General features: G+C 39.8%; 2 protein-coding genes across 6 annotated transcripts in view; one reads left to right on the top strand and one right to left on the bottom strand.

Moving 5' to 3' along the window:
- Positions 1–1,908: 1,908 nt before the first annotated feature.
- Positions 1,909–8,596, bottom strand: RPS24 (ribosomal protein S24). 3 transcript variants are annotated; one of them, XM_064430349.1, is made up of 7 exons: positions 8,504–8,596; positions 7,118–7,183; positions 6,343–6,552; positions 5,811–5,921; positions 4,954–4,970; positions 2,856–2,891; positions 1,909–2,005 (listed from the first exon to the last, which is right to left on the bottom strand). In XM_064430349.1, exons 1-5 carry the CDS (start codon positions 8,504–8,506, stop codon positions 4,965–4,967), a joined length of 396 nt encoding a protein of 131 aa, XP_064286419.1. In that variant the 5' UTR covers positions 8,507–8,596; the 3' UTR covers positions 1,909–2,005; positions 2,856–2,891; positions 4,954–4,964. The 3 variants fall into 3 exon arrangements, with proteins under 3 accessions (XP_064286419.1, XP_064286420.1, XP_064286418.1); XM_064430350.1 differs by lacking the exon at positions 4,954–4,970; XM_064430348.1 differs by lacking the exons at positions 1,909–2,005; positions 2,856–2,891; positions 4,954–4,970 and adding an exon at positions 5,044–5,689.
- Positions 8,597–8,726: 130 nt separating this feature from the next.
- The window catches only part of POLR3A (RNA polymerase III subunit A), a 32,092-nt gene continuing 13,977 nt past the window's right edge, over positions 8,727–26,841 (top strand). For all 3 annotated transcript variants that reach the window (XM_064430345.1, XM_064430346.1, XM_064430347.1), the window contains exons 1-20: positions 8,727–8,903; positions 9,727–9,862; positions 10,368–10,505; positions 11,029–11,200; positions 12,391–12,545; positions 13,472–13,711; positions 14,624–14,786; positions 14,980–15,116; positions 15,641–15,744; positions 16,429–16,570; positions 17,059–17,199; positions 18,347–18,416; positions 19,103–19,230; positions 19,702–19,840; positions 21,033–21,197; positions 21,462–21,634; positions 22,244–22,355; positions 23,659–23,777; positions 25,081–25,218; positions 26,292–26,462. In XM_064430345.1, coding sequence (XP_064286415.1) covers positions 8,860–8,903; positions 9,727–9,862; positions 10,368–10,505; positions 11,029–11,200; positions 12,391–12,545; positions 13,472–13,711; positions 14,624–14,786; positions 14,980–15,116; positions 15,641–15,744; positions 16,429–16,570; positions 17,059–17,199; positions 18,347–18,416; positions 19,103–19,230; positions 19,702–19,840; positions 21,033–21,197; positions 21,462–21,634; positions 22,244–22,355; positions 23,659–23,777; positions 25,081–25,218; positions 26,292–26,462 — 2,787 coding nt within the window. In that variant the 5' untranslated portion in view covers positions 8,727–8,859. The remainder of the gene's footprint in view (positions 8,904–9,726; positions 9,863–10,367; positions 10,506–11,028; positions 11,201–12,390; positions 12,546–13,471; positions 13,712–14,623; positions 14,787–14,979; positions 15,117–15,640; positions 15,745–16,428; positions 16,571–17,058; positions 17,200–18,346; positions 18,417–19,102; positions 19,231–19,701; positions 19,841–21,032; positions 21,198–21,461; positions 21,635–22,243; positions 22,356–23,658; positions 23,778–25,080; positions 25,219–26,291; positions 26,463–26,841) is intronic.

A 26,841-nucleotide genomic window follows, 5' to 3' on the forward strand; every position in this document is an offset into this window, starting at 1 on the left:
TCCAAAACTCCTTCATCTTCTAATCCAGATTCCAGACTGCTGTTAAAGAGATAAAATTATTGAGATCCTGAAATATGAGGGCCAGGCCAAGCAGGCAACAGTGACAAAGCTACTATCTCTAAGTGATGGGATGTGCCAAGATCAGCAGGAAATGAAAGGGTTCCTTCAGCACAGAGTAGGGAAAAAAGTGAAGATTCCGGTTCCACTTAATTGTTTTACCTCCCACAGGAAAGGGGATTAACCTAGTGTTCACAGCATGACATGTGCATTAAACCTCTGAATTACAGAAACCCTGCTACACCTCGCTTAGACTGGAGTGCAGAGGCAAACACTGGCAGAGCAAACCTCACACGAAGACATGTGTACAACCCCCAACTGCTGAAGCACGAAGATTACAATAATACGGCACCAAGCTGTAACTATTTCACTCCATCTGCTTTGCAGTGTTCCTGTACTACCCACATAAACAAATTTGTATTAAATAAAATGTAAGACATTACAAAGCTGAAGAAGGAAATCTTCAGTACTCAAATTCCAGAAATCATTTCTTCTGGAGGCAGACCTCCGCTGGAACAGTACTCAAAACATCAATCCTACACAAGGCACTAAGCCACATACCTTGAAGCACTTATAGATCCTTTCTTGACTGCACAGAACTAAGGTAAGGAGGCTTCTGAAAAGAGCAACTAGAATTTGTGCCAGGAGTCTAGAGCTTTCACTTAGTAAACATTTGGAAAACACTAACTCTATGGTCTTCACTGGAACAGATGGTTTCCATTGAATTCAAACCAAGAGTGAAACAAGCATATCACTTCACATCTCAGCTCCTCCACACAACTATTTTTAATGCATGTCTTCAAAGAAATTGACCTCTTTGACAGGGGACAATTTGGCCTCCTTTCAGCCTATTCTGCGAAAAATTGCTGCATGTCTTCCTTGTATTTGTATTGCTGTGTTCACACCACCCCCTAGTGATTGTTCAATTATACTAAATAGTGTCACTCCTCTCTCCTTTCATGCTGAGCATTATATATGGGAAGGGTTGAGTGCAATACCACAGCTATATCAGCTGTACAGCTAACTGTGATGCTGCTGAACACAGACAGCAGCAACCCCACTAGCCCAAGACTCCAACTAAAGGTACTACAAGAGGCATTAAATGTTTCATCTATACTTAGCAGATCTTGTACATCCCCTTTCACATCATTTAACAACACAGCCATGGTAGAGCTGGTTTTCCCCCTCAAACACTGAAAGGACTTCAGCTATCTTACAATATGCTGCCCAGTGCAAAGGTAGTGCAACTCAGTAACACTGCATTTAGGTAAAAAAGTCAGAGCCTTATTCAACAGTTGCTAGAGCTGCCCACTGTTTCAGCCATATTTAAAGTACACTCTCCACACTCCTCAAAACACCTGCACCAGATGCTCACACTGCTATCTTAAATGGCTCCTGTAACACTATCAGATGAAAAATTAGGGGTGTGCCACACAGCTTGCAGGCCAGAGACAGACCCAGAGCCTGTCCTGACAACCCAAGAACAAAATCCTTCCTAATGCCTTTATTAGCCAAAATCTTAACTGTGAAAGTAGGTAGCTCTGAGCGTCTGTCTCCATGTTTCCTTCTCCCTTCTGTTATGTTCTACAGGTCTATATAAAAGAGGCAGCAAAGCAAAAGGACTTTCCAAACACAACTTGAACAAGAGCATGCCTACCTCCAACACCGCCTGCTTGGAATTAGCTTTTACTACCACCTGTAGGAAGCTGTGGTTCACTTCAAATTGATACTCAAAACAAGACTTATTTAATTATGAAAAGATTTTAATCCAGTGCAAATAGTACACCTATACTGAATTTCTCAAACTTTACAAAATGGTAGCTTTTCAATCAAAATTAAAAGGCAAACCAGTATTTTATTGACAGAGTTTATTTGATGTTTAAGTCAGATGAGCAGCCTCTGCTTTCCAGAATAACTCATTCTATACTTCTTCATAGAATGATGCTGCCTGTAAAGGAAAAAACAGATCACTGACACACAATTAAAACAATATTTACACTTGTACTTTTATAAAGCCTGAAAAACTGTTTCCCAAACAAGAAAGGTGAACCACACTGCTCTTCTTGTAAGAGTGTAAAGCTTAACATTTCCCAGCACTGCCATAGCAATAAATGAGCCTAGATTATAGTAATTCTGCAGAAGAGATCAACAAGCTACAACTGCTTTGACAGCTTTCTGTTTAAGACATTACACTCACTATCAGCTCCCAGACAGACTGTTTAAGTTCCTTGCAACTGAATCTCTCAGACCATTTGTAATAAAACCAGTTTTTTCTGGAGCAGTTATTGACCACAACACTTAGGTTCCTGCAGCAAAGATATAAAAATGTAGTCTGACTTGTCTATAAGAGTATCCTGTTTGTTGTAAGTATTTTACTTGAAATGAGTACCTGTAAGAAAACAAATATATCCATTCCAAAAACAGGTCTCGTACTACTTCAATCTATTCTAGACAATAAAACTCAAATGACTATCCTCTTTAGCATACCTACAAATGAAAAATATAAGCTTTGTTTACAGTAAGACTAAACAATCAGCAACTTTGGTAACAGTAAATCTGAAGTACCTAATGTATTACTATACTGCTCAGGTATTTAATGGAAGTCAAAGTCACATAAGATACCCACTCAGTAGCAATAAGTGCAAAAGTGATTTGTAAATATTCTTAGCCTTAAACTCTTGCACTGGGTTCTATGTCTGCACAAGTACCACAGCCTTTGCATAAATGAACCTCAGACTCGTTATCATAATGACTGCACTGCTGAATGCCTGCCCTTACAAAGCATTCTGAAGGCATACCTGTTATCCGTTTTCCACCTGAAGAATGTTCATTTACTGAAAAAGAGAAAGCATCAATTAGTAAGAATCTTATCTAAATTCTACTACCATAGAAAATTGAGCTTTGAGGGTTTTTACCAACACTCATGTGCTTTTCTCAATTAACCACACAGAAATGTGGTAGGAAACACTTAAAGTTTTGACTACTGCAGAGACTGAAAACTAGATTTCACTTACTCCCTTAAACTCAACAGATCTTTAGAGTTTAACTAGTGCTCAGAAGGTAATTGCCTGTTCAATTACACCTACAGGCTACAATGGCTTCCAAGTGCTTATCCATCCACACTTCTGTCTGACAGCCCCACCTGTCAAAGGCTGTCACAGCTACAGCTGTGACATTAAAAGGGAGGGTGGGGATTTTTCTGCATTTCAGTATCACTATTTCGAATGCAAAGACCGAGTGAGGCACATACATATATCCTTGTTCCAAATTTTAGCAAGCTCTCGAGCCACAGAATATATTAAATAACACAAAATACTTGCAAATACTTCTCTTGAAACTGCAGGGAAAACAGAATGGGAATGCTAAAGGAGTGAGAAGTGAAAGGAAGTATCAAAGAAAATAAGACATCAGCAATAGTTATGTCTGAGTTTTTCATAACTACATCATACTTAACTTTTAGAATATACACTTGCCTAAACATTTCTCAGAATCAAGTACTGACACATTTAAGAGGTAAAATAATTCTCACAGATTCTGCAGGTGGACTCAAAAATGTATTCCAGGGCTCCTATTAAAAATTCCTCCACAGAGCTGTGATAAGGATGACGAACCATACCACATCATGATCTTTGAACATGCATTTCTGAAGACAAAGCTTAGAGTATTTCACAAGTGTTTTCTACAATGCAGCACAGAATTCTTCTCAAGTAAATTGTTCAGCAAGTGCACAAAATAATTTAAGTGACAACGCAAAGATTAACAAATCTGGCAAACAAGTCACATCTAACCCATGCATACTTATCAACTGAAAGATCACTTTAAAAAACATCAAAATATCTCTAATCAAAAGCACAGTTTACCTTCCACTAAGACTGCATGTTAGTTTGACAAGCACTTGATACAGAAATCACATCTCCTACATAATCACCACAGGGCATGATCCTTGCCTTCAATTTCTGAACTGTTGATACGCTTTAAGAGCTTCTATGAACTGGACATCATTAATAATTCAAGTGAGTAATTTAATCACTGTTCCTTGACATTCAACAACAGCTACCTTCAGGTGCAAAAGTCTTAGAAGAAGTTCCTCTATACTACTGGGATTGGTGCAACACTAAATGACTCCTTTGCATCGACAGAAGTGTGTGTACACTAGGTGTTACTACTACAGCAAATGCTGATTTTGTGGCATAAACCATTGTAGGACTTCATGATTAAAACAGCATTAAAGCACAAAGGAAGAAGGCTCCTAATGCAGTAGTAGTTCCCAGATCTGGTAACTGTCAGTAACACTGGTTCCTTTCCATCCAGAGATAACAAGAACTTCAACTCCACACCAACTACAAAATGTAATTTCACTGAGTGTGGAGGATTTTGGCCGATTACCACAACTGAGATTTCAAATTCCACTGTAATTTGTGTCTTAACTTGGAATACTGCAGGGCAACAGTTAAATACAGTTTAATGCTGACAACTGTGCCATTTCCAAGCTCCATCTCAAATGCACCAAGTGTGATGTGACTTAGCTTTCATGTACACCACTCCTTTCACACAATGGTCCAGTCACACATGCAATTGCACTGTACTACTTTGAATCAGATCCTGTGGTGACTGAACCAATGTCTCAAGTCAACAAGATTGGGTTTCTTGGATTTCTTCTCACTGGGAATCATTTTAAAGGTGATTCACTAGTTTCAAAGTCTGGTTTACTACTAGCCAAATTTTACTTCCAAGTCACATGAATAAAATTCATTATGTAATTAAGTGAACCCTCACAGGACAGATATAAGTTTGAATGAAACATGCATACAAGGCAGTACAGTGCTTCAATTAAAAGGATAGACACATTTCAGTGATGTATAATTCAGGCACCAAATCCATGCTCATTTCCAGTACCTGCAGATACTTCATTTCTGATGAAGAGTTCCAAGAAAGTAGGAAAAAAGCAAAAGTGAAGATTACTAAAGTTCAAGATATCAAGGTATTTTTACAGCTACAGAACTAAGCATCAAAACCCATTACCCTCTTTCCCCTTGCTAAAACACCTGGAAAAAAAACCCACTTGCCTGCACAGCTTATTCAATTTCCATCAGAAGATGTGAAGGAAAGTGACTGGCTTCCCACCCAACCTATTCCTGAGCTTTGGTTTTGTTTCAGGACAGGAGAAATCTGCCTCCCTCTAACCTGCCTATACCAGGTTGTAGTCACAGCCCAGGAGGGCTCCATCAGTCTAGTACCACCAGAGGAAGACTCCACTACCTTGGGCATCAGCCCCTCAAACCCCAAGGCATTCTACCTTATTTTTATTTACACATTGTCCTCACTGCCTACACCACACATCCTTACAAACTTACCTTGGTGAGGAACACCATACCAACAGTAACAGGTGGAGTAAGCATTAGGGGTTTAGGCAGCCTGAGTAACAAGTGTTAAGATTATCTAGTGTGTGTACTGCGAGATTGAGTTATGTGATTAGAGCAACACTGTTAGATTTACGAAGTTTAACAGTGACACACAGGAAACAGTAATTTAGGAAGCATAGTTTCATGTCAAATCAGCTAGGCTGGCAGCAGTGAGGAGCAAAACTAAGCTACTGAGCTGATGACAAGCTATACAACACACAGTTTACCTTCTGTTATCCAGCAGAACAGGTGAAAAAATGGAAGAAAAACAATGTTATTCTGTTGAAGAATTCATAATCAACATTTCAAAGGTATATGCTCACTCTAGCTTAAAAGAAATTCTCATCCTACCTTCTTGCCAGCACCAACATTTGCCTTGGCTGTGCCCCTGACTTTCTTCATTCTGTTCTTACGCTCTTTTCGCTGCTTCCTGGAAGTCTTTTTCTTTTCATACAAGCCGTGCTATCAAAAACAGTTAAAAGTTCTTTTAACATTGTTTCTCTACTAACAACTCCTGAATTTAAGTTCTGAGTGTTCAAATACAGTTTACATTTGAAATATTAACTAAATAGCAAGATCATTAACAAATGAATGATTCAACACAGAACATAAACATTGAAGAGGCACATGGATGAGCCCCATTTCTTATGCTTACTTTAGACCTCCATTACTGTTTTGTTAAAAGTTACTGCTAAACACCTCTGGTATTATCAGTTTTGCCTTCCCAATTCCCTAGTAATATAAAATAAAAGCACACAGCCTATTTTGTCAATGCAGAAGTTAACATGTGCTATTTTAGGAGCTCTCATACAACTGTACTTTCACAAAATGTGAGTTTTTGCAAATGCAAATCCTGCTTTCAAGACACCAGAAAACAACATACCCTGGCAAGCCTGTGCTTTGGTTCGTTTTTCTTTGCATAGTCCAGGGAATCATAGATCATGCCAAAACCAGTTGTCTTGCCACCACCAAAATGAGTTCTGAAGCCAAAGACGAAAATTACATCAGGGGTTGTCTTGTACATTTTTGCCAGCTTTTCCCTGATTTCTGTTTTGGGGACTGTGGCCTTCCCAGGATGAAGAACATCAATCACCTAAGAAAGAATTTTAACAAGTTGATAAAAGGTCAATATCCAGTACACAGCCCCACCAGGTGCTACAGTCCCATCATGAGCTCAACACTTAAACTAACCCACCTTAGAAACAAACAATTATTTATTTGACACAAAAGCATTCAGAAGTTTCTTGCTTCACTAAGTCATTTAGACTGAAAAATACCTTTAAAATTATTAAATCCAATAGCAGACCCAATCCCATCACGTGTCTCAATGGTACTAAGCCATGTTCTGAAGTGCTACACCAACATGTCTTTTAAATACCTCCAGGGAGGATGACTTAACCAGCTCCTAGGGCAGCCTACTCCAATGCTTAATAATCCTTTTGGTGCAGAAATTTTCCTCAACATCCAGTCTCAAGCTGGTACAACTTCACCGTCAAGATTTACCTTGAGCATACATCAACACATTTAAACCCATATGCTCTTACAATTCCTTATTTAAGAACCCTGGACATTTTAAGGGCCCCATATTTATAGCAGCTAAACCTTCTTCCAGCTCAGAAACACCAAACAAATAAAGGCAGTTTTCTGTAGTCTTTTACCATCTGCTTGCGCTGCAGAAGTCTGTTGGTCATGAACTTCCTGGTTCTGATGGTCACTGTGTCATTCTGCAAAAGAAAACATTAAATAAAACAAAACAATAGCTACAAATGCAACAGAAACTGAATATGAGCATAAACAATGCATGGTACCACAACAGTCAGGAGCCTCAGATACTGACAGTGAGCTCACAACCTAAGGGGGCTGGTCTAAAGAAAACACCTTTAAGTGATACAGTGAGAAACTGACAAACTCATCCCAAGTTCCCAAACACCACAGCAGCATATACACCTTCATGACCACGAAAAGCTGAAGCAGCTTTTTGTAAAAGACATGGATCTCAATCCCAAGTACTCTAACAACACAACAGAAGCTTCCGCCTAAGCCCAAAAGTTACCACCTCTACAGCTTCCCACCTCTAAGGACAAAGGAGCACAAAGATTCCTGGATGCTCCTGGCTGAAAGGAAAACCAGGTCAGTTGGTCCAGAAGAGCTTACCAAATCTTTTCAGTAAAATTACACACTTTGCATGGTGGTACATGACCCCAGAGTAAGGACATGGCATTGGGTGGGAGGTAAAGGGCAGAGTGAAAGGGAAGTGAGGATATAGAAAAGTGACTGAGCATGCACTGGAACAGTAGAAAAGCTCTTCCTGATGTTCAGGTGAAATTTCCTGGGCATCAGTTTCTGCCCCTGCCTCGAGTACTCTCGCCTGGCACCACTAAGCAGAGCCTGGCTGCATCCTCTGCTAGCCCCCTTCAAACACTGGTAAGGTCGCCTTTCTGTCACCTCTTCTGGAGCTCAAGACGTTCAGCTCTCTCAGCCTTTCCTCATAAGAGAAACGCTCCAGTCCCCCAGCCATCCTCACTGCCCTCCACTGGAACCGCTCCAGGAGCCCCGTGTCTGTCCCGGGCTGAGGAGCCCAAAAGTGGACACTACCCCCCAGACACAGCCTCACCAGGGCTGAGAAAACAGATCAGCTCCATCGAGCTGCTGGCCATGCTCCTCCTAAAGCAAAGTGGAAGCTTCTCTGAAAAAAGAGCCTACTACGCTACTTCCACAGGGTTTTCCCACAGGAGCAGCCGCGATAAAGGCGGGTGTGACCCGCGGCAGCCGCGCGGAGCAGCAGCGCACCGGAGCCGCGCTATCAGAGCAGGGGCCGCTCCGGCCGAGCACGGACACGGCGCGGCCTCACCCCGCAGCTCGCTGCTGCCGGCGGGCACGGACGCGGGGCGGCCCGCCCGCAGGAGCCCGGGCCCGGTGTCCGCCATACCCCCGCGGGCGGGTGCGGGGGGGCCGGGCCGGCGGGACGCGGCGGTGCGGGGGCGCGGCGGGGCGCGGATGGCGGCGGCGCGGGGCGGATGGCGGGGCCCGGCCCGGGCACTCACCATGGCTGCGACCGCGGCTCCAGCGACCGGAAGAGAAAAGGATCGGCGCCGGTCCGCGACCAATCATAAAGCGGCGCGGGGCCCTTCCGGCAGGGGTGGAGCTGCGCTTTCCAGAGGCGGTCCTGGCTGGAAAGAGCGGTGGGCGTGCCGGCTGTGTGTTTAGCGAGACCCGGCGCGGGGCCGGCTCCGTCCCGCCCGGGCTGAGCTCGGCCCCGCTGTGTGCTGGCGCTGCCGCGGCGCGGAGCGGCGGCGGGGCTCCCTCCGCGGCGGTGCCGGCAGGGGGCGCTGCGGGCGGAGGCCGCGCTGGGCGCCCCGGCCCAGGCCCCGCGTGCCGCCGAGCGGGCCCCGCCGCCGCGATGGTGAAGGAGCAGTTCAGGGAGACCGATGTGGCCAAGAAAATGTGAGTGCCCGCGGGCGGAGGCGGGGAGCAGCGGAATTGCGGGGGACAGAACTGCTGTAGCCGGAGCTGGGAGTGTTGCGTGCAGGGCCGCGGTGGGCACTCGTGGCGCGGCTCCGCTTCTGGGAGCTGCTCCCGCACGGGCGGCTGTGCTTGTGTCCAGCTGTGGGGATAATTCCCTCAGATAAAAACCATCAACTCTCTATAAAGCAGCTTTGTTTTTTATAGTTATTTGAAAAGAACCTGTTTCAGTAATGTTGCGAATAAACCTAGCCGCTTTTGCATTGCTTTTGGATACTTTGGGGTCCTGAGAAGGGCAGCGAAGCTGGTGAAGGAACACCAGCCCTAGGGGCGAGCGTCTGAGGGAGCTGCGGTGTTCAGCTTGGAGAAGAGGAGGCTCAGGGGAGACCTTATCACTCTTCTGAAACTACCTGAAAGGAGGCTGTAGCCAGCTCGGAATTGGTTTTCTCATCTAGTGACTGGATGAGAGGGCACAGCCCTAAGTTGCACTTGGGAAGGTTTAGCTTGGACATCAGGGAGAACTTCTTCACCGAAGGGGTGGTTAGGCATTGAATGGGCTGCCTGGTGAGGCGGTGGAGTCATCCTCCCTCGAGGTGCTTAAGGAAAGCTCGGATGTGGCACTCAACGCCATGGTCTAATTGACAGGGTGATGTTTGGTCATAGGTTGAGTTCAGTAGTCTACGAGGTCTTTTTCAACCCAGTTGGTTCTGTGCTACTTGCATGTAGATGTGCTTGCCATTAGAAGTGTTTTTGAGTCTATACATATATGTGTGCCCATACATCCATTTGGAATTTCCTGTCCTAGAAGCCACATATGTTTTGGCATGAAATCTCCAGAAGAGATGCGTCAGCAAGCTCACATCCAAGTGGTCAGCAAGAACTTGTATAGTCAGGACAACCATCACTCTCCACTGCAGTATGGAGTGCTGGACCATCGCATGGTGAGAATCTTGCTTTTGTTTTCCAAACTTTCTGGGGAATTGCTGGAGTGGTTAAAAAAAGGTTGGGGTCACTGAAACATACTGTTTGTCCAAAGGGAATTCAGATGAGTCTTTACTTGAATTTCATAGACTACTAGCTGCAGTGCCAGCTACTTTTTTCACACTTTTGGAGGGCAGGAATGCATTCTCTTGAGGCAAGAAGTTAGTTACTTTTCTGCTAAACTGCTAGGACACCAAAATGCCACGGTGTAGATTAATGGACTGTAAATCATTTGCAAGAGCTGCCTGAGTCCAGACCATTGGTGTCAGCAGGGGCTGTGTGTAAAAACCATTTTTTTTAAGAGTTAGAATGACTGTAATACTATTGAGGTGATTCTGATGATGGGGAAAAGGAGTGGCTCTGCTGCTAGAATTCCTGACTAGCTTATAAACTGTTGTATTTTGTATCTATCCCATCAGTTACAGCTAACTTTTTTTCTCTATGTGTGTTCCCTTTCTCCCAAAGGGAACCAGTGAAAAAGACCGTCCCTGTGAAACCTGTGGGAAAAGTCTAGCTGACTGTTTAGGACATTATGGGTACATTGACTTAGAGCTACCATGCTTTCACGTTGGGTACTTCAAAGCTGTGATAGGCATCTTACAGGTAAACATGATCATGATTTGTTGTCAGTTTCTAGTCTAAAAAAGGCAATTTTCACAAAAAAATATGTTTGAAATTAACTGAGAAGGCCAAAATAAGGTTGCATTATTAATCTATCTTTGTGTATGTTTTCTTTTGTAAATTACATGTTTTTAAAGACCAGTCTTGGTGATATTCTGTGTAATCTCAGACCAAAAAAAATCAATCTACTATTTTTCTGCAGTTTGAATTAAATATGTGTAGAATAATTTGCCTTTCAGAACATCCAAGTAAATCCAAGCTCTATTTACTTTATAATGATTTTTAATGCTCTGCAGAGCTTTGCTAAAGATTTGCCTCATTGACTGTGTTTTTCTCATGTCCTTTTTAATGTGTGTTACAATATGTGATTTGGTCTTCCAATCAAGAGAGTGGTATCTCATTCAAAAAAAATGCACTGTGCTGAAGAACTTAAGCTGTAGTTCAAGAGGTTACATCTCTGAAAGTGTCTCTGAAACAATTGTGTTTATACATATTTACCTTTAAGATGATCTGCAAAACCTGTTGCCGCATCATGCTGTCAGTGGAAGAAAAAAAGCAGTTTTTAGATTACCTAAAACGACCCGGCCTTACCTATCTTCAGAAGAGAGGGCTAAAAAAGAAAGTGTCTGAGAAGTGCCGAAAGAAAAACACGTGTCCTTACTGTGGGGCCTTTAATGGTGAGTATTGACATGAGCAATTTGTCAAGTTGTCTGCTCTGATGGTTTTCACCTTGATGGCTGTGATGGGATCAAAATCTTGAGTATGCTCGTTCGTTGCACAGCTCATGGGTGTTCTCTAGCCTTCACTTAGAAACAGGTAATTGCATTTTTAAAGGCCAGACACATGCGTATTCGCTTCTCATATGTGTGGATACAGAAATTTTCCTAGTTGGTTGTATTGTATCGTGTTAGTAACCAATATTTGATACTTGAATAATGACCAAAAAAACCTTTTAAATGTGTTTTTAAAATATTAGGAGCTATTGGCAGTCATCAGTAAGTTCACGTAGAAGCATTGATAGCATTTGTAATTTTGAGTGAGCATCATTTTTCATCACTGAATTAAATTATATACCTTAAGATTATTCCTTCTTCAAGGCAGAATATTTTTGTAAGAGTTTGTATGTGGTTTTCAAAATCTGGTCTTGTTTTTTTTTCACTTACACTGATCACACATTACTGCTGTTTAAGGACTTGGTGTATGAAGATTCATAGTAGATGGTTAATCCATAACTTAAAACTTCTAGTTCATGGAAATTGTGAGTTTTTTGTTGAAATGTTCAACAGCTAAATAAAAGGAGAGCTGCGTTATCATACGTGTTCTGTCTGCACATAGGGGGCATAAGGAGTTGGCATTTAGAAAAGTTACATGATGGGTCAGAATACTTCAGTGAAATAAGTTGAGCATTTGGACTTGTCTGTGGAAGTTTTCATCAATGACATGAAAATATTTATCAGGTTTTTTCTGATAATTCACTTCCAAAGTTACTTCAGAAGGTACTGGTAAGATATGTAAATGGCACTTGTTAGTCTTGTTTTTAGTGTGGAAACTTCTCTTCAGAAATATCTGCTGTGAATGAGGTGAAGCTGAATTAAAGGTGTGGGCTAAAGCACCTACTTTCAGCCTCAGAGGCTGCACCATCATATAGATACACCAAGCCATCCATCTAAAAAGGTGTAACTTAATTGTCTTGTTGTTGTTCTGTGAGTTTAGGAAGCTGGCTAATAGAGCTGATAAATTTTAATTTGTTCTTGCGTTCACTCAGTTTAGCTTGCTTTGGAACTGTAACTTAAGTTTTTTGGTGGTGTTTTGTGTTTTTGTTATTTGAAATAAAATCCCAAGGCAATCTATACGTAATTCCTTGCAGGAACTGTGAAGAAGTGTGGTTTGTTGAAGATAATACATGAAAAGTACAAGACAAATAAGAAAGTCGTAGATCCAATAGTATCTACTTTTCTCCAGTCCTTTGAAACTGCCATTGAATATAACAAAGAAGTAGAACCCTTACTGGGAAGAGCTCAGGTGAATTTTATTATAATCTACATTTTTTGCTAGTTTTTGTGCATGAAATAAAACTCCTTCAAGGGTTGCAATGTATCAGCTAAAGTCTTGTGATTATCCAAGAATTTTGTATATCAAAAGATACATGAAGAATGTTTATATCTGGTGCAATCATGTTAACTTTGTTAAAATGAGAAATTTCATATATTAGCATGTTCTGGTACACCATTACATGCCTGTAAAGAAAGGGATGTTCTTGCTGTGTTGTGCTTCTGTAAACTAGACCAGGAAAAAACAACACAGGTCCATATAAAGTTTCTATGTATATATAGGTTCACTGTAACACTGGTATTAATTCCAATTCACACCTTTTTTTCTTCAGAAGTTCTTAATATTGAGAGAGAGAGAGGAGGCCTAATTTGCTAACTTTTTGTTTCATTAGCTTTTCATTGTATGCAGTTTTGTTTCTTTCTGCTCTTAGCAAGCTGGAAAGATTTCCAGGTACATACTTGGATAGAAAAAGTAGTGAACGCAGCAGTAGCTATACTAAGACAAGAGAAATACCTAGGTAGTACTGTAATCATGTGATTTTTTTGCTAACAAAATGAATACAATGTACTGTAAGTTTGTTGTAGAATATGGAGTTGCTTTCTCTATTGACAATGAAATACTCTCCATTAACTTTTGAGACAAGCAAGCAACATGCTAGGAAGTGAACATGCATACATATGGAAAAACTGGAAGGAAAGAATATATAGCAAGTTAACATTCGAGGTGCTGAAGGCTTTGGTTCAGAATACATAAAGCATAGTTTTGTTTGCATGAATAGTTCTCTATTTGCTTTTGAAAAAGGCTATTTCTGAACAGCAGTAAAATAAGGGGAGGAGGGAAGCATTGAAACTTGATGTGATGGCTTCTTCTCCCCATTCTCCCAATGGATTTTGTAGGAAAACTTGAATCCTTTGGTGGTATTGAACCTCTTTAAAAGAATCCCAGTGGAAGACATCCCTCTACTTCTAATGAACCCCCAAGCAGGTAAACCTTCAGATCTGATCCTCACACGACTCCTGGTGCCCCCGCTGTGTATCAGACCCTCTGTTGTGAGTGATTTGAAATCTGGCACCAATGAGGATGATTTGACAATGAAACTGACAGAGATCATTTTCCTCAATGATGTGATAAAAAAGGTGAGTCAGCCTTTGCCCTCTGGGACTATTGCCTTCAGAAAGATTTGTGTGGGATTGAATATAGCCAGTGGGTTTAGTGCTTACAGTCTGGTGCTGTATTTCTGTTTCTGGCCATTTTACTGAAAGATAGGGGAAGCTTACTTCAGATGGAACTGGCTGACTGGCTGCTTGTGGTGTAGCACCTGCTGAAGGTGTGCTTGGATTCTTACAGGAGTAAATGTTTTTTCATTTCAGCTCTGGTCTGTTAACTCTTTTTAATTTTTTTCCCCTCTCCCATGACTGCCACACTTTTTGCATAGTTACTTACTATGAAAATATTACACCTGTCAATTTCTGTTGGTTTTTTTCCTTGTAGACCTTCCTCTTTTTTTATGTCTTTGTCCTTTATTTATTCCACCATCTGTTCTTGAGAAATCAGGTTTCATTTAGCATAGCCATCAAATTGAGACTAAAAGATGATTTGACATTTTATCATTTGCTTAGGAGAGCACTTCTACCAGAATAATACTTTTCACACTTCTAAAAACTGTTCCTTTGTCAGGCAGACAAAATGAATTGAGAACCAGCTCTTCCATGGTTGAGAAACTATTAACTACTGATTTTCCTGTCAGTTAAGTTATATTAGCTTAAGTGGTTTGGGAAAAAGGTAATTTAAAGAAATACCTGATTTTGTGGGCATGTGTTCAAAGCCCATATTAGTGAAAAGATTTTTTTTTGCTGGCTTCCCTTGTGTTGTGCCTTATGCTATAGTAATATGCATCATCTTACAAAGTTATTTTGCCTTTTTCATTGATTGAAGTTGATTGAAGTTCATGATACTTGCAAAGCAAGAGTTATACTCATAACAGAAAAATTCTAGTTTAATACATGTTGTTATATTTATTTTCTGAATTGGATTGCTATTTTGTTTAGCATAGGATATCAGGAGCCAAAACACAGATGATAATGGAAGACTGGGATTTTCTTCAACTGCAGTGTGCCCTGTACATTAATAGTGAGCTCTCTGGCATACCCCTCAACATGGCACCTAAAAAATGGACCAGAGGTTTTGTTCAGAGACTTAAGGGAAAGCAAGGTTTGTCTAAAAAATTGCTTTTAATTAATTTTTTAACTTGAACCACAAATCTTTGCTATTGCCAAGTCTCCTTCTGCTACTGCTGTGTTGCACCTCAGTGCTGTACCTTAAAAGATGTTCTAATGTACTGTCTTAGTACATAACATTTTGAAAACTGTTTATTTAAAGAGTTTTAACTGTTTTGTTTTGTTAGGTCGGTTTAGAGGCAATCTGTCTGGAAAGAGAGTGGATTTTTCTGGCAGAACAGTCATTTCACCTGATCCTAACTTAAGAATAGATGAAGTAGCAGTGCCTATTCATGTTGCTAAAATATTGACCTTTCCTGAAAAGGTAAGTAGTGTAGGACTCAAACTTTTTCTATTCCTTTTTTTCCCCAAGTCAGACCTCAGTGTTGTTTCTTTACTCACTCTAAAAGGGAGTGGATATACTGCATTCTGTTTGAAATGCCATTCATTGATGCTTTGCCAGTTCTCTTGCTGCTGGCAAGTAAAGATCTGTAGTATTGTATACATGCAAGTTCTGACAAGATGTGGTGTAAGGAGTGACATCTCTAGAACTAAGAGATCTGCTTCATATTTTTTCAATTCATTCATAGGTTTTTATAAAGGAGTGGTTGGGTACTTTGGTTTCTAAGTTTCCCCCCCAGATTTTTAATTTAATTTCCCTCTGATATTCTGCTCTAAGATAGGCTGATGTTTTTCTCCTTTGTTCCTTCCTGCAAATTCCCCTCAGCAGCTGGAGGCTGTGTAAGGGGATTGTCAGTCGAGCCTAAAATTTGAGAACACAAGCCACCAGTAAAAACAAGATCCTGAATCATCTTCTGCTTTTTTCTGATTGAAGTCTTTATGTAACAGGTGAACAAAGCAAATATTAATTTTATGAGGAAACTTGTCTGTAATGGTCCTGATGTTCATCCTGGAGCAAACTTCATACAGCAGAGGCACACCCAAATGAAAAGGTATTATGATTATCTGTAATGGTTCACTTTTTATTTCTCCCATCAACTTGTTCCTGATGCTATGTGAAGGAATTTTATCTGCGGGGATTAAAATACATTTTTAGAATCTTACATAAAGAGCAGTAGAAAAAGAATTGTCTTTATGTTTTCAGGTTTATTGTATGATTTTTTGAAATAGTCTCTTGCATTTAAACTAAAGGGCATATACTAATGGTGATGAACTGCAGTTGGATTTACATTCTTTTGTGACCGAGTCCATCTTGGTTGAAATGGCGGATGTAGTACAGACACAAGTGAAAACAGGTGGTTTTGGGCAAGTTGTACTGGCTGTTTTCACGTGAGAGCTAAAGTCAGTTTATATGTAAGAAGGAAGGGTAATACATGAGTGAAACTTCCTATACCTTGATACAATTTAAATAAATTCTGTGTATTTACAAATGGACTTTTTTTTTACTTGATGTTTAATCACTGTAGCTTTGTTGACTAATGTCAAAATACATTAATTGCTTAAAATGGCAGTGGCTGATGTTCAGTCCGTGCCAGTTTCATCTTGTAGTTATTGTAATACAAATACTCCAGCATTTAATGGAAAAGTTAGCATTATAAAGACAGAATGAATTTTTAGTTGTCTTTCTGTTTAGTGTCTGTCTATCTTCTGACTGCATTATTATCTCTCCTATGAAGATTTTTGAAATACGGGAACCGAGAGAAGATGGCCCAGGAGCTGAAGTTTGGTGACATTGTGGAGCGACATCTGATAGATGGTGACATCGTCCTGTTCAACCGGCAGCCCTCTCTGCACAAGCTGAGCATCATGGCTCACATTGTGAGTGCACACAGACAGTGCAGCCTGCAATATCACGCGCTTGGCCTTTATGGTGTTTGTCTTACACAAGCAAAAAAATACCTGCTCCTGCTGAAACTGTGTGGAGCAAGAAGGAATGCAGTGCGCTTGTGCCTGTGCGTGGGAATTATTGATGTGTGCCCAGGCAGGTGCTGTGTGCACACTTCTTCCAAGAGCCATAATTGACCTCGCTATCTCTTCTTGTGTGAGCATTTCATTTTTGTGGCATTAATGTGATCTCTTATAAAGCATGTTGTCTTATGTGCTTTTTATAAATACTTCATAATGAAAGTTATTAGCTACATTTCTATAATATAATGTGACTACAACTCCTGTCAGTTCCTGTTGAGTTGAATCCTGTAATCAGGAATTTTTATTCATGTTTGTAATATAAAAAGGAAGCACTTGAGCATGGCTTTTTTTTCAGCCATGCTTGACTGTGTGTGAATAATTTTTTTTTTCTTTTCCAGGCTAGAGTAAAACCTCATAGGACATTCAGGTTCAATGAATGTGTCTGTACACCATACAATGCAGACTTTGATGGAGATGAGATGAACCTTCACCTTCCTCAGACAGAAGAGGCAAAAGCAGAAGCACTTGTTTTAATGGGGGTGGGTAGATAAAATACACATGTTGGGATTTTGCTGGTGACAGATGGGCTGAGCCCTTTAGTTCTTAACTTGCACGTGAAATCTGCAATACAATTGAGATGATTTGGTGTGTCAGGTAGCTTTAAAGCTACCTGAAAACTCTGCAAAAAGGACTTCAGAATAAATTAGGACTGTTACAACCTGTTAATCTAATAGCTTTAGGTTTTACATCTGGGGAAAATGCAGTGTAGGTAGATGTCATCAGTATGCTTCTGCCTGACTGTCCTTAGAGATTGCTACTGGGCTAGGGTCTCTCTCTTACCAGCAGCTCCATCATTTGCTTCTGGTCTGACAGCCTGGGAATTGCACATGGATGGACCAGCTGGAAAAGAGATGGTGATACTGGAGAATGCAGCTTCCCAGAGAAGGCAGGAGGGAGTGGGCTCATAGAGCAGGGTCAAAAAGGGAGAAGGGAGGGTAGATAAATAGGGATCTGATGGTTGCAGGTTTTGATCTGTGGTGCGAGTTGATAGCACCAAGCTGAGGGTTTACCAATCCATTGACCCTTTAGGGTTACCCAATGCTCCTCCTACTTTAGGTGTACCCATGCAATTGTTGGCCCAGCCTGTTGGAGCTCTGACTGACATGTGAGCTTGAAAATAACACCTGCAGTTTGTGATTCAGGGCTATATGGGAATGGGTTCAGGCAAAACTGCTCCATGGGGTGATCAACTGGAGCAGTAGTTTGAGCAAAAGATTGGGGGCTAGAGGTGGCTTGATTGTTACCCATCAGGAGGGATTACACAACTTGCAGTATCCCAGTTGATCCCTCTTGTCCTTTCCCCTGTTCTCAAAGCTAGCTTGCCTTCCCTTCCCTGTCCTAACAAAACACATCAAGTTGTTAGCCACTTGTGCTTTGGAAACAGAATATGTAATTTCCAGGAACTTTCCTCAGGCCATTCCTTAAGTGTCAGTAGATGTGCATGGATGGAAGTGAACTGAAATTTGACTTCTTTTTTCCATCATTCTGAAGAAAGCTATACTTTGATTTAGAATAAGCTTTGACCATTTCACCATAAAATGAATGTCTTAAATGGTAGGTTCCATTTTGAATAGCCAAGAGAATATCAGTGTCTTCAAATGCATAATATCTTTTTGTGTCATGCAGACTAAAGCAAACTTGGTAACACCTAGAAATGGAGAGCCTCTTATTGCTGCTATTCAAGATTTCCTCACAGGTGTGTATGAGCTTATTTCAGAGCTGTGTGATCTGACAGTTGTTCCTTCAGAATCACTTCCTTTTTCAGAATTTTTCTGTATTAATTAATAACTCCTTTCACAAGTCCAAGTGACATTATTAGATAAGGCCCTTGTTTTCCTGTAATGTAATGATGCCCTTAGAATAATTCCTGATGCTGTCTACCTTTGTAGCTACAGTTATTGCTGTCTCTGAGTGTACTTTGCTGTGTTTTTCTGCAAATGAGTGTTTGAGATCTTTCTCTGCATTCAGTGGATAGTGCAAACTGCTTGTGATTATGATAGAGGAGTTGATTTCACTCAATAACTATTAGCTTTAACCTACAGTGTGTACCTTCAGTGTCTTTAATTCTTTGGGAAATGTTCAATGAACATAAGGATGAAAGTAAAAATAAATGCCAAGGCCTTATTTCACTAAAGAAATAGAGTCTGAGATCAAGAAAGCAGGTTCTAGAAATGGACTGCTCCAAATTTTCAGGCATTTAGTGTGGGCAACTTAATTAAAACAAAATTCTGGAGAGGATTTACAACTGAAGCTGTCTAAAGTATTGTTGTTTTGCATAATAAGTAGCTGATTAGTATTGGAATGCAATAATTGATGCTGAGTAAGCAATGGCTTTTAAATTGAATCTAAATTTAGGCTATCATAATCCTTTTTTAATTCCAGGTGCTTATCTTCTTACATTGAAAGATACCTTTTTTGATCGAGCCAAAGCCTGTCAAATTATTGCATCTATCCTGGTTGGCAAGGATGAAAAGATCAAAGTTCGTCTTCCACCCCCAGCAATTCTGAAGGTGTGTCAAACTATTTTTTTTATTTTAATAAGACTTTTTCTATTGTGTGTTCTTGACCCATAGTGATGTTACATGAATCCTTAAACTCCTAAAGTTTTAAATCAAAGGTACTTTATAAAGAAGTAATTATAGATGTTGGAACCTCTTTCAGAAGTAAAATGACAGCAGCATCTTTGAGGTTTTTGCCTTTTCTAGTCAGAAAGGGGAACATGACAGTAAGAGGGAGCAGTTATGCACGTTTCTCTGGGTGTGTGCACATACCCTGTTGTAAAGGATAACCATTCAGCACCCAGGGGGTTCAAATCTATGAAAGAGCATGTTTTTCAAAGGAATTCTACTATGCATTTCTACAAGTAGGATTCTCTCTAGACATGCTCTATCAAGCAATTTTACAATTAAATGCTTGCTTACTCTTTCTGTAGTTGTAGCATAATCTTGTAATTGTTGTTTTTCTCCTTCTGTTTCTCTCAGCCTGTAACACTCTGGACAGGAAAACAGGTTTTCAGCCTCATTCTCAAACCCAGTGATGATTGTCCTGTAAAAGCCAACCTACGAACAAAGGGCAAACAGTATTGTGGCAAAGGGGAGGACCTGTGTTACAATGATTCTTGTGAGTGACACTTGTAAAGCCATGTTTTGGAAGTCTTCAAAGAAAACATAGAAATTACTGAGCTTACTAGGTGTAGGTATTGAAGCAGTACTTTACATAAGTGTTCTTGAAATGAAAAATAAAATATTGCAGTTTTTCTTGAGAGCTGAAGTCTGTTTTCTTAAACTAAAATGTCTTTTGTATGATGCTTAGTTTGTCGTGATGCTAACTTATTGTTTGAAGGCAAGAGAGAGGAAAACAAAGCTTAGGAGGTGGTTGTCCAGAGGGCAAGTGAAAAAGCTCAGTCTCTTGACAGGGGGTACTAATGCAGGGGATTATAAATCAAACACTGTAAAGAGTTAGAATATGCAGGGAAGATAAATCCCTAGGATATCCAACCATCCATGTCCTTCCAGTTAGGGATGTCAGTTGTCAGATGGAATGCAAAGCACCATGGTTGAAAAGGCTGTAGGAGATGAGCAAGACTTACCTTAGAATTAATTTAACATTTGTGTGGTGACTGTTGGAAAGGAACTTGAGCAGGCAGGCTTAGGCTGGTTCCTTGCTGCTCAGAACTGTAAGTTGGGGAACCATTGATTTACACTAATTCTGTCATGCAATGTTGCCTCAAGAAAGAATTTTCCAGTTAGCGCTCAAGTCCTCTCCACAGATGACTGAGTGATTTCTGTAGTTGAAAGGAACACTCTGTGCTATGAAGTCAGTTGTGAACATGGTGGAACAATTTTTTTAAGCCTCTAAATATTGTAGAACAAAAGGCCACAAAGCAATCCTGCTCACACTCCTGTGAACATAACTTGCTGTCTTTATTTCACAGTCTATTAATTGTAGAAAATATGGGAAGAGTCCATTTTCTGAGTTTAACAGGAGCACATGATATTGAAAACTTGTAGATTTTGTTATTGGCTGTGTTCAGTTCTCTGAAAAAAATGCATTTCTGAAGACATTGTAATGCTCTTCAGAAAGTTCTCTGAAAATTCTCAAAAGTCTCAAGAAAACCTGGATCATGTTTTGTTTTGGCGTAATAAGTGATAGAGAAGTGACTTATGCTTCAAGAAGATGATACCTGAATTCACGTTGAAAATATTGAGCATAGATAGAGCTTTTATTTAAAAATTCTTTCTGTAAGTGATTACTAGTGGGTAGTGAATGTTTTAGAAAACTGGTGAATTTTCTTTTGCCTTTTCATTTCTAGATGTCACAATTCAAAACAGCGAGTTAATGAGTGGCAGTATGGACAAAGGAACACTGGGGTCAGGATCCAAGAACAATATCTTCTACATCTTGCTGAGAGACTGGGGCCAGGTGGAAGCTGCAGATGCCATGTCACGTCTGGCCAGACTTGCTCCAGTCTATCTTTGTAAGTACATTTCCTTGTAAAATATACTTTAATGCAGAAATAGTGAGCAAGCAAGATTTTTGCTTTAAATATGACATGCTGTGCTTTTTTAAAAAAATAAGCCTGTTTTGAAGGTGGGAGCCAGTGAAGCTATTATTATTGTGGTTATGAAGTGCTTGTGATGATCACATGATGGGAGGCAAAATTTAAAGTTCCCAATAATGTTTAATTTGTTTTCTCTATATGAGATTGAACTGTCAAAATTTATTTTCTTTTTAATAATAGCTAATCGTGGCTTTTCAATTGGAATTGGTGATGTAACCCCTGGGCAGGGCCTGCTAAAAGCTAAGTATGAGCTCCTGAATGCTGGCTATAAGAAATGTGATGAGTATATTGAAGCTCTGAACACTGGCAAGCTACAGCAGCAGCCTGGTTGTACTGCAGAAGAGACACTAGAGGTAAAATTTATAATTAAATTCACTTGATTTGGAGTAGAGGCTTGACAAATAGATTCTTGTACATTGAAAGTCTATGGTTGTCTTCTGAAACCTAAAAATACAGGCAAATACAGACCCTAGGCATGTAACTTGAGCTGAGTCTGTACAGGCTTAAGATGTTTGTATGCATCTAAAAAATGTTAGCTTAACACAGAACAACTGAAATCCTCCAGGGTGTATTGGGGTGATACAAGAGAATGAAATTACACAGGTAATTGGAATGGAGTTGATTATGTTGATCAAGATTTTCATGTTTATCTTCCATGCAGCACAGCGTGACTTAGAGCTTAGTGCAAAGCTCAATTTAGCTGATGTGTTGGATGCTGATAAGAGATTGTCATGTTCTTGGATACCTCTGTCTTATCCCAACAAAAACATTTTCTTCAGCAAACTGGAAGTTAGGCAAGCTGAAATTTAAAATTGTTTTGCCTGAAGCAACAACTGGGTTTCTTTGTCTTCAGTATGTTTTGAATTCCCTTTTACTACTGAAGGTGTTGCTGGGAGTGATAGAGTTCTGTTTGTATAAGTGTTTTTTAGCAAATTCTGAACCTCTGAAATACTGTATTTCAGGCCTTAATCCTTAAAGAACTGTCTGTTATCAGAGATCATGCTGGCAGTGCCTGTCTCAGAGAACTGGACAAGAGCAACAGTCCCCTGATCATGGCTCTCTGTGGTTCTAAAGGTAGGGACAGCTGAACTTGACATGTAGGTTGCTCACCGCTTCACTTATGTGAAACTTACTTATTCCATCTTTATAGCTTTTTTATACTGCCAGTTGTGCAAGTTCATGTCATAGCTGTTTCAAGTTGCTCAGTAAGTTGGGTTTTTAGCCAAAATCAAGCTGATGTTCTGCTATTCATGTGTCTGGATTTTTAGTACAAGTTGCGAAACATCTTGTTGGAACTGCAGATGTTCTTAGGACTTAATTACTCAGTGAAAAGTTTTCAGTTGTGTTTCTACTTCAATATTTATATCACATAGAAAAATCAGCAGTAAATGATACATTCAGAATTGGCACTAACATTTTGTAGAACTGTGGAATTATTTGGAAGGGACTTTAAAGATCATCTTTCCAACCCTGCTGTCATGGGTTGGGACACCTTCACCAGACAAGGATGGGGCATCCACAGCTTCTCTGAGCAACCTGCAACAGTGCCTCACCACCCTTGTAATAGAGCTTCTTCCTGATATCTAATATAAACCTGCCCTCTGACAGTTTAAAGTCATTCCCCCTGTTCTATCTACCTGCCCTTGTGTCAAGTCCCTCTCTGCCTTTCTTGTAGCCCCTCTTTAGGTACTGAAAGGTGCTGTAAGGTCTTGAATTCTTGTGAGTTTTCATTTGTTTCCATTAAGAATTTGAAGAAGTCACTTTTGCCTTTATCTGTCTAATAATTTGTGGAAAGCCTCACAGTGACATGTTGTGTTCTAAAGAAATACTGAAATCTAAGACACTATATTGTCTAATTTTTGTGGGGGTGATGGGGAGGCATTGTTTGCAAACATATTCCGCAAATAAAACTTCTGAGTTAGTGACTTAATTCTCTGGGACTGAATTTGTTCTGGGAGTCCTGGTAGACACTGAGCCCTTTATGAAAAATATTGTTGAACTATGTTTATTGAAGAAATTGTGAAGCCAAATATGTGGGTTAGGATCATGGGCTGTGTACAACACAATCTGTAATACAACCCTAGATAATATAAGGACGGGAGCTGAATAATGGCATGAATGTCTATGACCCAAAGGAATTAAAAATGAAAAATTGTTGGCTGTATCATAGACTTAAGTGCATAAATACACTTAAGACTTGGCATAAATTCTGAAATTAATAGGACAAGTAACAGAAAAGCTTCTCTAATTCTTGGAGTTCTGTTTTGCTGAGCAGTTATGAGGCTAAGTAATTCGCCTTCTCGGAAATGAAGATAAGTTCATCAGGGAAGCAGGATATTCCTCATTTGTGAGTGGAGGACTTTCTTTGTCTCTTCAGGCTCCTTCATTAACATATCCCAGATGATTGCTTGTGTGGGGCAGCAGGCTATCAGTGGGTCCCGTGTTCCTGATGGTTTTGAGAACAGGTCCTTGCCTCACTTTGAGAAGCATTCTAAGGTAATTCTGGGTGTTTACAACAGACTGTGAAGGAAAGTGAAAGAAGTTTCCTTAAGCTGTTTTGAGGAGAATGCATGATGAAACGTTTTGTCATGATATGCTGAAGGAAAAGGATCATATATGGTCAGTGTAAAATAAAATGTTTTGTGTGATTTGGGAGTTAACAACAGTGTTCTGAATTGCTGTAGGATGTCTAGTTAGCTTGACTTCTAACAGCTAAGCCTTGCTTTGACCTTTCTAATTTAATGAAGTGAAGTGATGATACATTTTTCGTTCTCTTGAGAATCCTAAAAATAATTTGTTAAAGTTTCTCACTGGCATTACGTTTGACTGCACTAATACTTTCCAAGAAAACTACTGAATGTGTGTTGGTGTCTTTATAAGCAGGTGAGAAGATGCCAGATAAATCATTCTGGTTTTTCTTTTTTTCCTCCAGGATAGGTGCCATGGGTTACTCTGTGTTTCATGTTTCAGTCCTACATGAAGCAATAATGACTCTTAAGCACTTGTTAATATATAATTCAGTGAGATTAATTTCTTTTTAAGTGCTGTTTGAAATCTAATAAACACTAGCAAAGGTTCTGGGTATGAACCCATAGTCTAGTTTGTGTTAGCCAAGTGTCAGGTGGTAGCTATGACACTTACATATGTGACTAAATGGCCAAATTTCCACTTCTGAGTTCTGTAGCATACTGAATAAGTAGATAAAGAAACAATACTTAATGGTTTAGATGAGAAGATAAAATGTAGCTCTAGCTTTTTTTCTGATTTAGAAATCATTTACCTGTTGTTAAATAACAACAAAAAGTGATTTTTTTACTTGAAAGGATGCCTGTATAAATGTCATTGACAAGAACTTTCCTCCGGGGTGAGGGCAATTCATTAAAAAAAATTAATTATATACATATCTCCAGTTGTGTTTTTCCTAGCTTCCTAAGTCTTCAGCAAATACCTTTGCACTACTATAGCAAAATGAACGTTCTTAATTGCAGTTTCAATTTCTGCAAGTTTAATGGAAGTGTTGGTAGTGTTGGGAAGGAATAGCTGGAAATGTGACCAGGAGGAAGGAGCAACTCTGGTAAATTAGTTTGGAAGAACTAGGCAAGGATTTCTGAAAAATTTATTCAGATCTAAAATAGAAATATGGAACTTGAGAGCCAAGCAACGCTGAGGTCATTGTCCTGTGTTGGTGGGGGGTATTGGCTAACTTCCAGAAAGCATTTTGATGACATGGACCATGTCTTTCTGTAATCTACAGAACATGTATTGCATTTTAACTGTGTTTTTCACGCTCTTCCTGCAGCTCCCTGCAGCAAAAGGCTTTGTTGCGAACAGCTTCTATTCTGGGTTGACTCCCACTGAATTTTTTTTCCACACAATGGCTGGTCGAGAAGGTCTGGTTGATACAGCTGTAAAAACAGCTGAAACTGGGTATATGCAGGTAACTGTCAGCACAGTGAGGGTTTTATCAGTCTGCTAAGATGTGCATATTTGTTATGTTCATGTTGAGGGGATGGATCAGGGACAAGTGCAAATATTGTATGTTTTCAACGTTACAGGGTAATTTACACTGGGAAATAAATGTCCCTCCAAAAAGCTTTTTGCTGTTATGTGCAGTCTTAAGATTCCCATTCCAACATTTAAGAAGTATTTAAATTATAACCCTCTTCCCAGTGTAACAGACAGTAGAAAAGCCAAGATAATTTGGGGCTGGGAACACATCCCAAGACACACAAGTAACTGTACAAAACAGAAAAAAACCACCGTTTGGTATGTGTGACTAATTAGACCATTTGTCTCCAAAACTAATGGAATAATCTTGGCATTTATTTTGTCTTACCTTTTTTCTCACCAGTGAGGAAAAAATACCAATTTATAGTCTAGTCTGGGTGATCTAATTGGCTTTCGTGAAACAATGAATTCCATCTTTCAAGTAAAAATGGTTTTAACCTAAAATGTTTCATAGCATGCTTTCGTTTTGGAAATGCAAAGGAATATGGTAATTAAGAGATTTCCCAATATGAAGAGTTCATGTAGGAGAAGCAGATAACCCAGATAGAAAAATGGCTTTAGCAGGTGACCTCATTGGTTTTTCTCACAGAAAACAATCATTGAGTGGTTCTGCTTTCATATACAAAAAGTATTGTATCCCTTGAGAAATAAATCTGCTTGGAAGAATGAGTGTTAAGTAAAAAATACCCACTCAAATAAATCCCTTGAACACAATAGGTTTTTGCAGCTTAGCCTTAAGTCATTAGCTTTTCTATACAATGGAATTCTAAATGTGGAGTATTGTGTTGTTGCATGAAATTTTATTGGCTTCATGTTCTGTGGAATGTACAGTAAAGCCTGAGGAGAAATGTATGATTTTAAGAGGGTTTTCATGCCTGCTCATCACGGTGTCAGATTTATTTCCTGAGTCTGGTTTCTGTACTTCTTGTATTGCAAATCAACAGCTGTTTTTAAAGAGATCCATTTTACTTTCATTGTACCTCTTTTTTTTTTTGCCTTCAGAGACGTCTGGTAAAATCCCTTGAAGATCTTTGCTCACAGTATGATTTAACAGTCAGAAGTTCTACTGGTGACATTATACAGTTTATTTATGGAGGAGATGGCTTGGATCCTGCAGCTATGGAAGGAAAGGATGAACCACTGGAATTCAAGAGAGTTCTAGACAATATCAGGGTAAGGATTGCTGAAATCCTTATTGAAAGTGTGAAAATACTGTTAAGCAGGGAGAAGACAGTAGTAAATAATAAGGAAAATTGTTTCACTGGAAGTATTTACTTTCAAACTGCCTTCTTTGAGTGCTCCTGGTCAGTCTTTCAGGGTATGTATTCTAAGAGTAATAGGTATTTTTTCCAGTGGAACAGAGCGATTTGTGTACAGAGACCAAACCATGTATAAGCTGTGAAAAGTAACATTTCTTTCTCTGCTTGAACATAGGTTTATGGCCTAATATCCAACTCACTAGATAAGTTACTACTGGCTTATTTGCGTACTCATTTGGTCCATTGCACAGATTAATTCTCTATTAAATCAAGACATGGATGTTTCTTGAGTT

The sequence above is a fragment of the Passer domesticus genome, chromosome 8 (genome assembly GCF_036417665.1).
Source record: "Passer domesticus isolate bPasDom1 chromosome 8, bPasDom1.hap1, whole genome shotgun sequence".
Lineage (NCBI taxonomy): Eukaryota > Metazoa > Chordata > Aves > Passeriformes > Passeridae > Passer > Passer domesticus.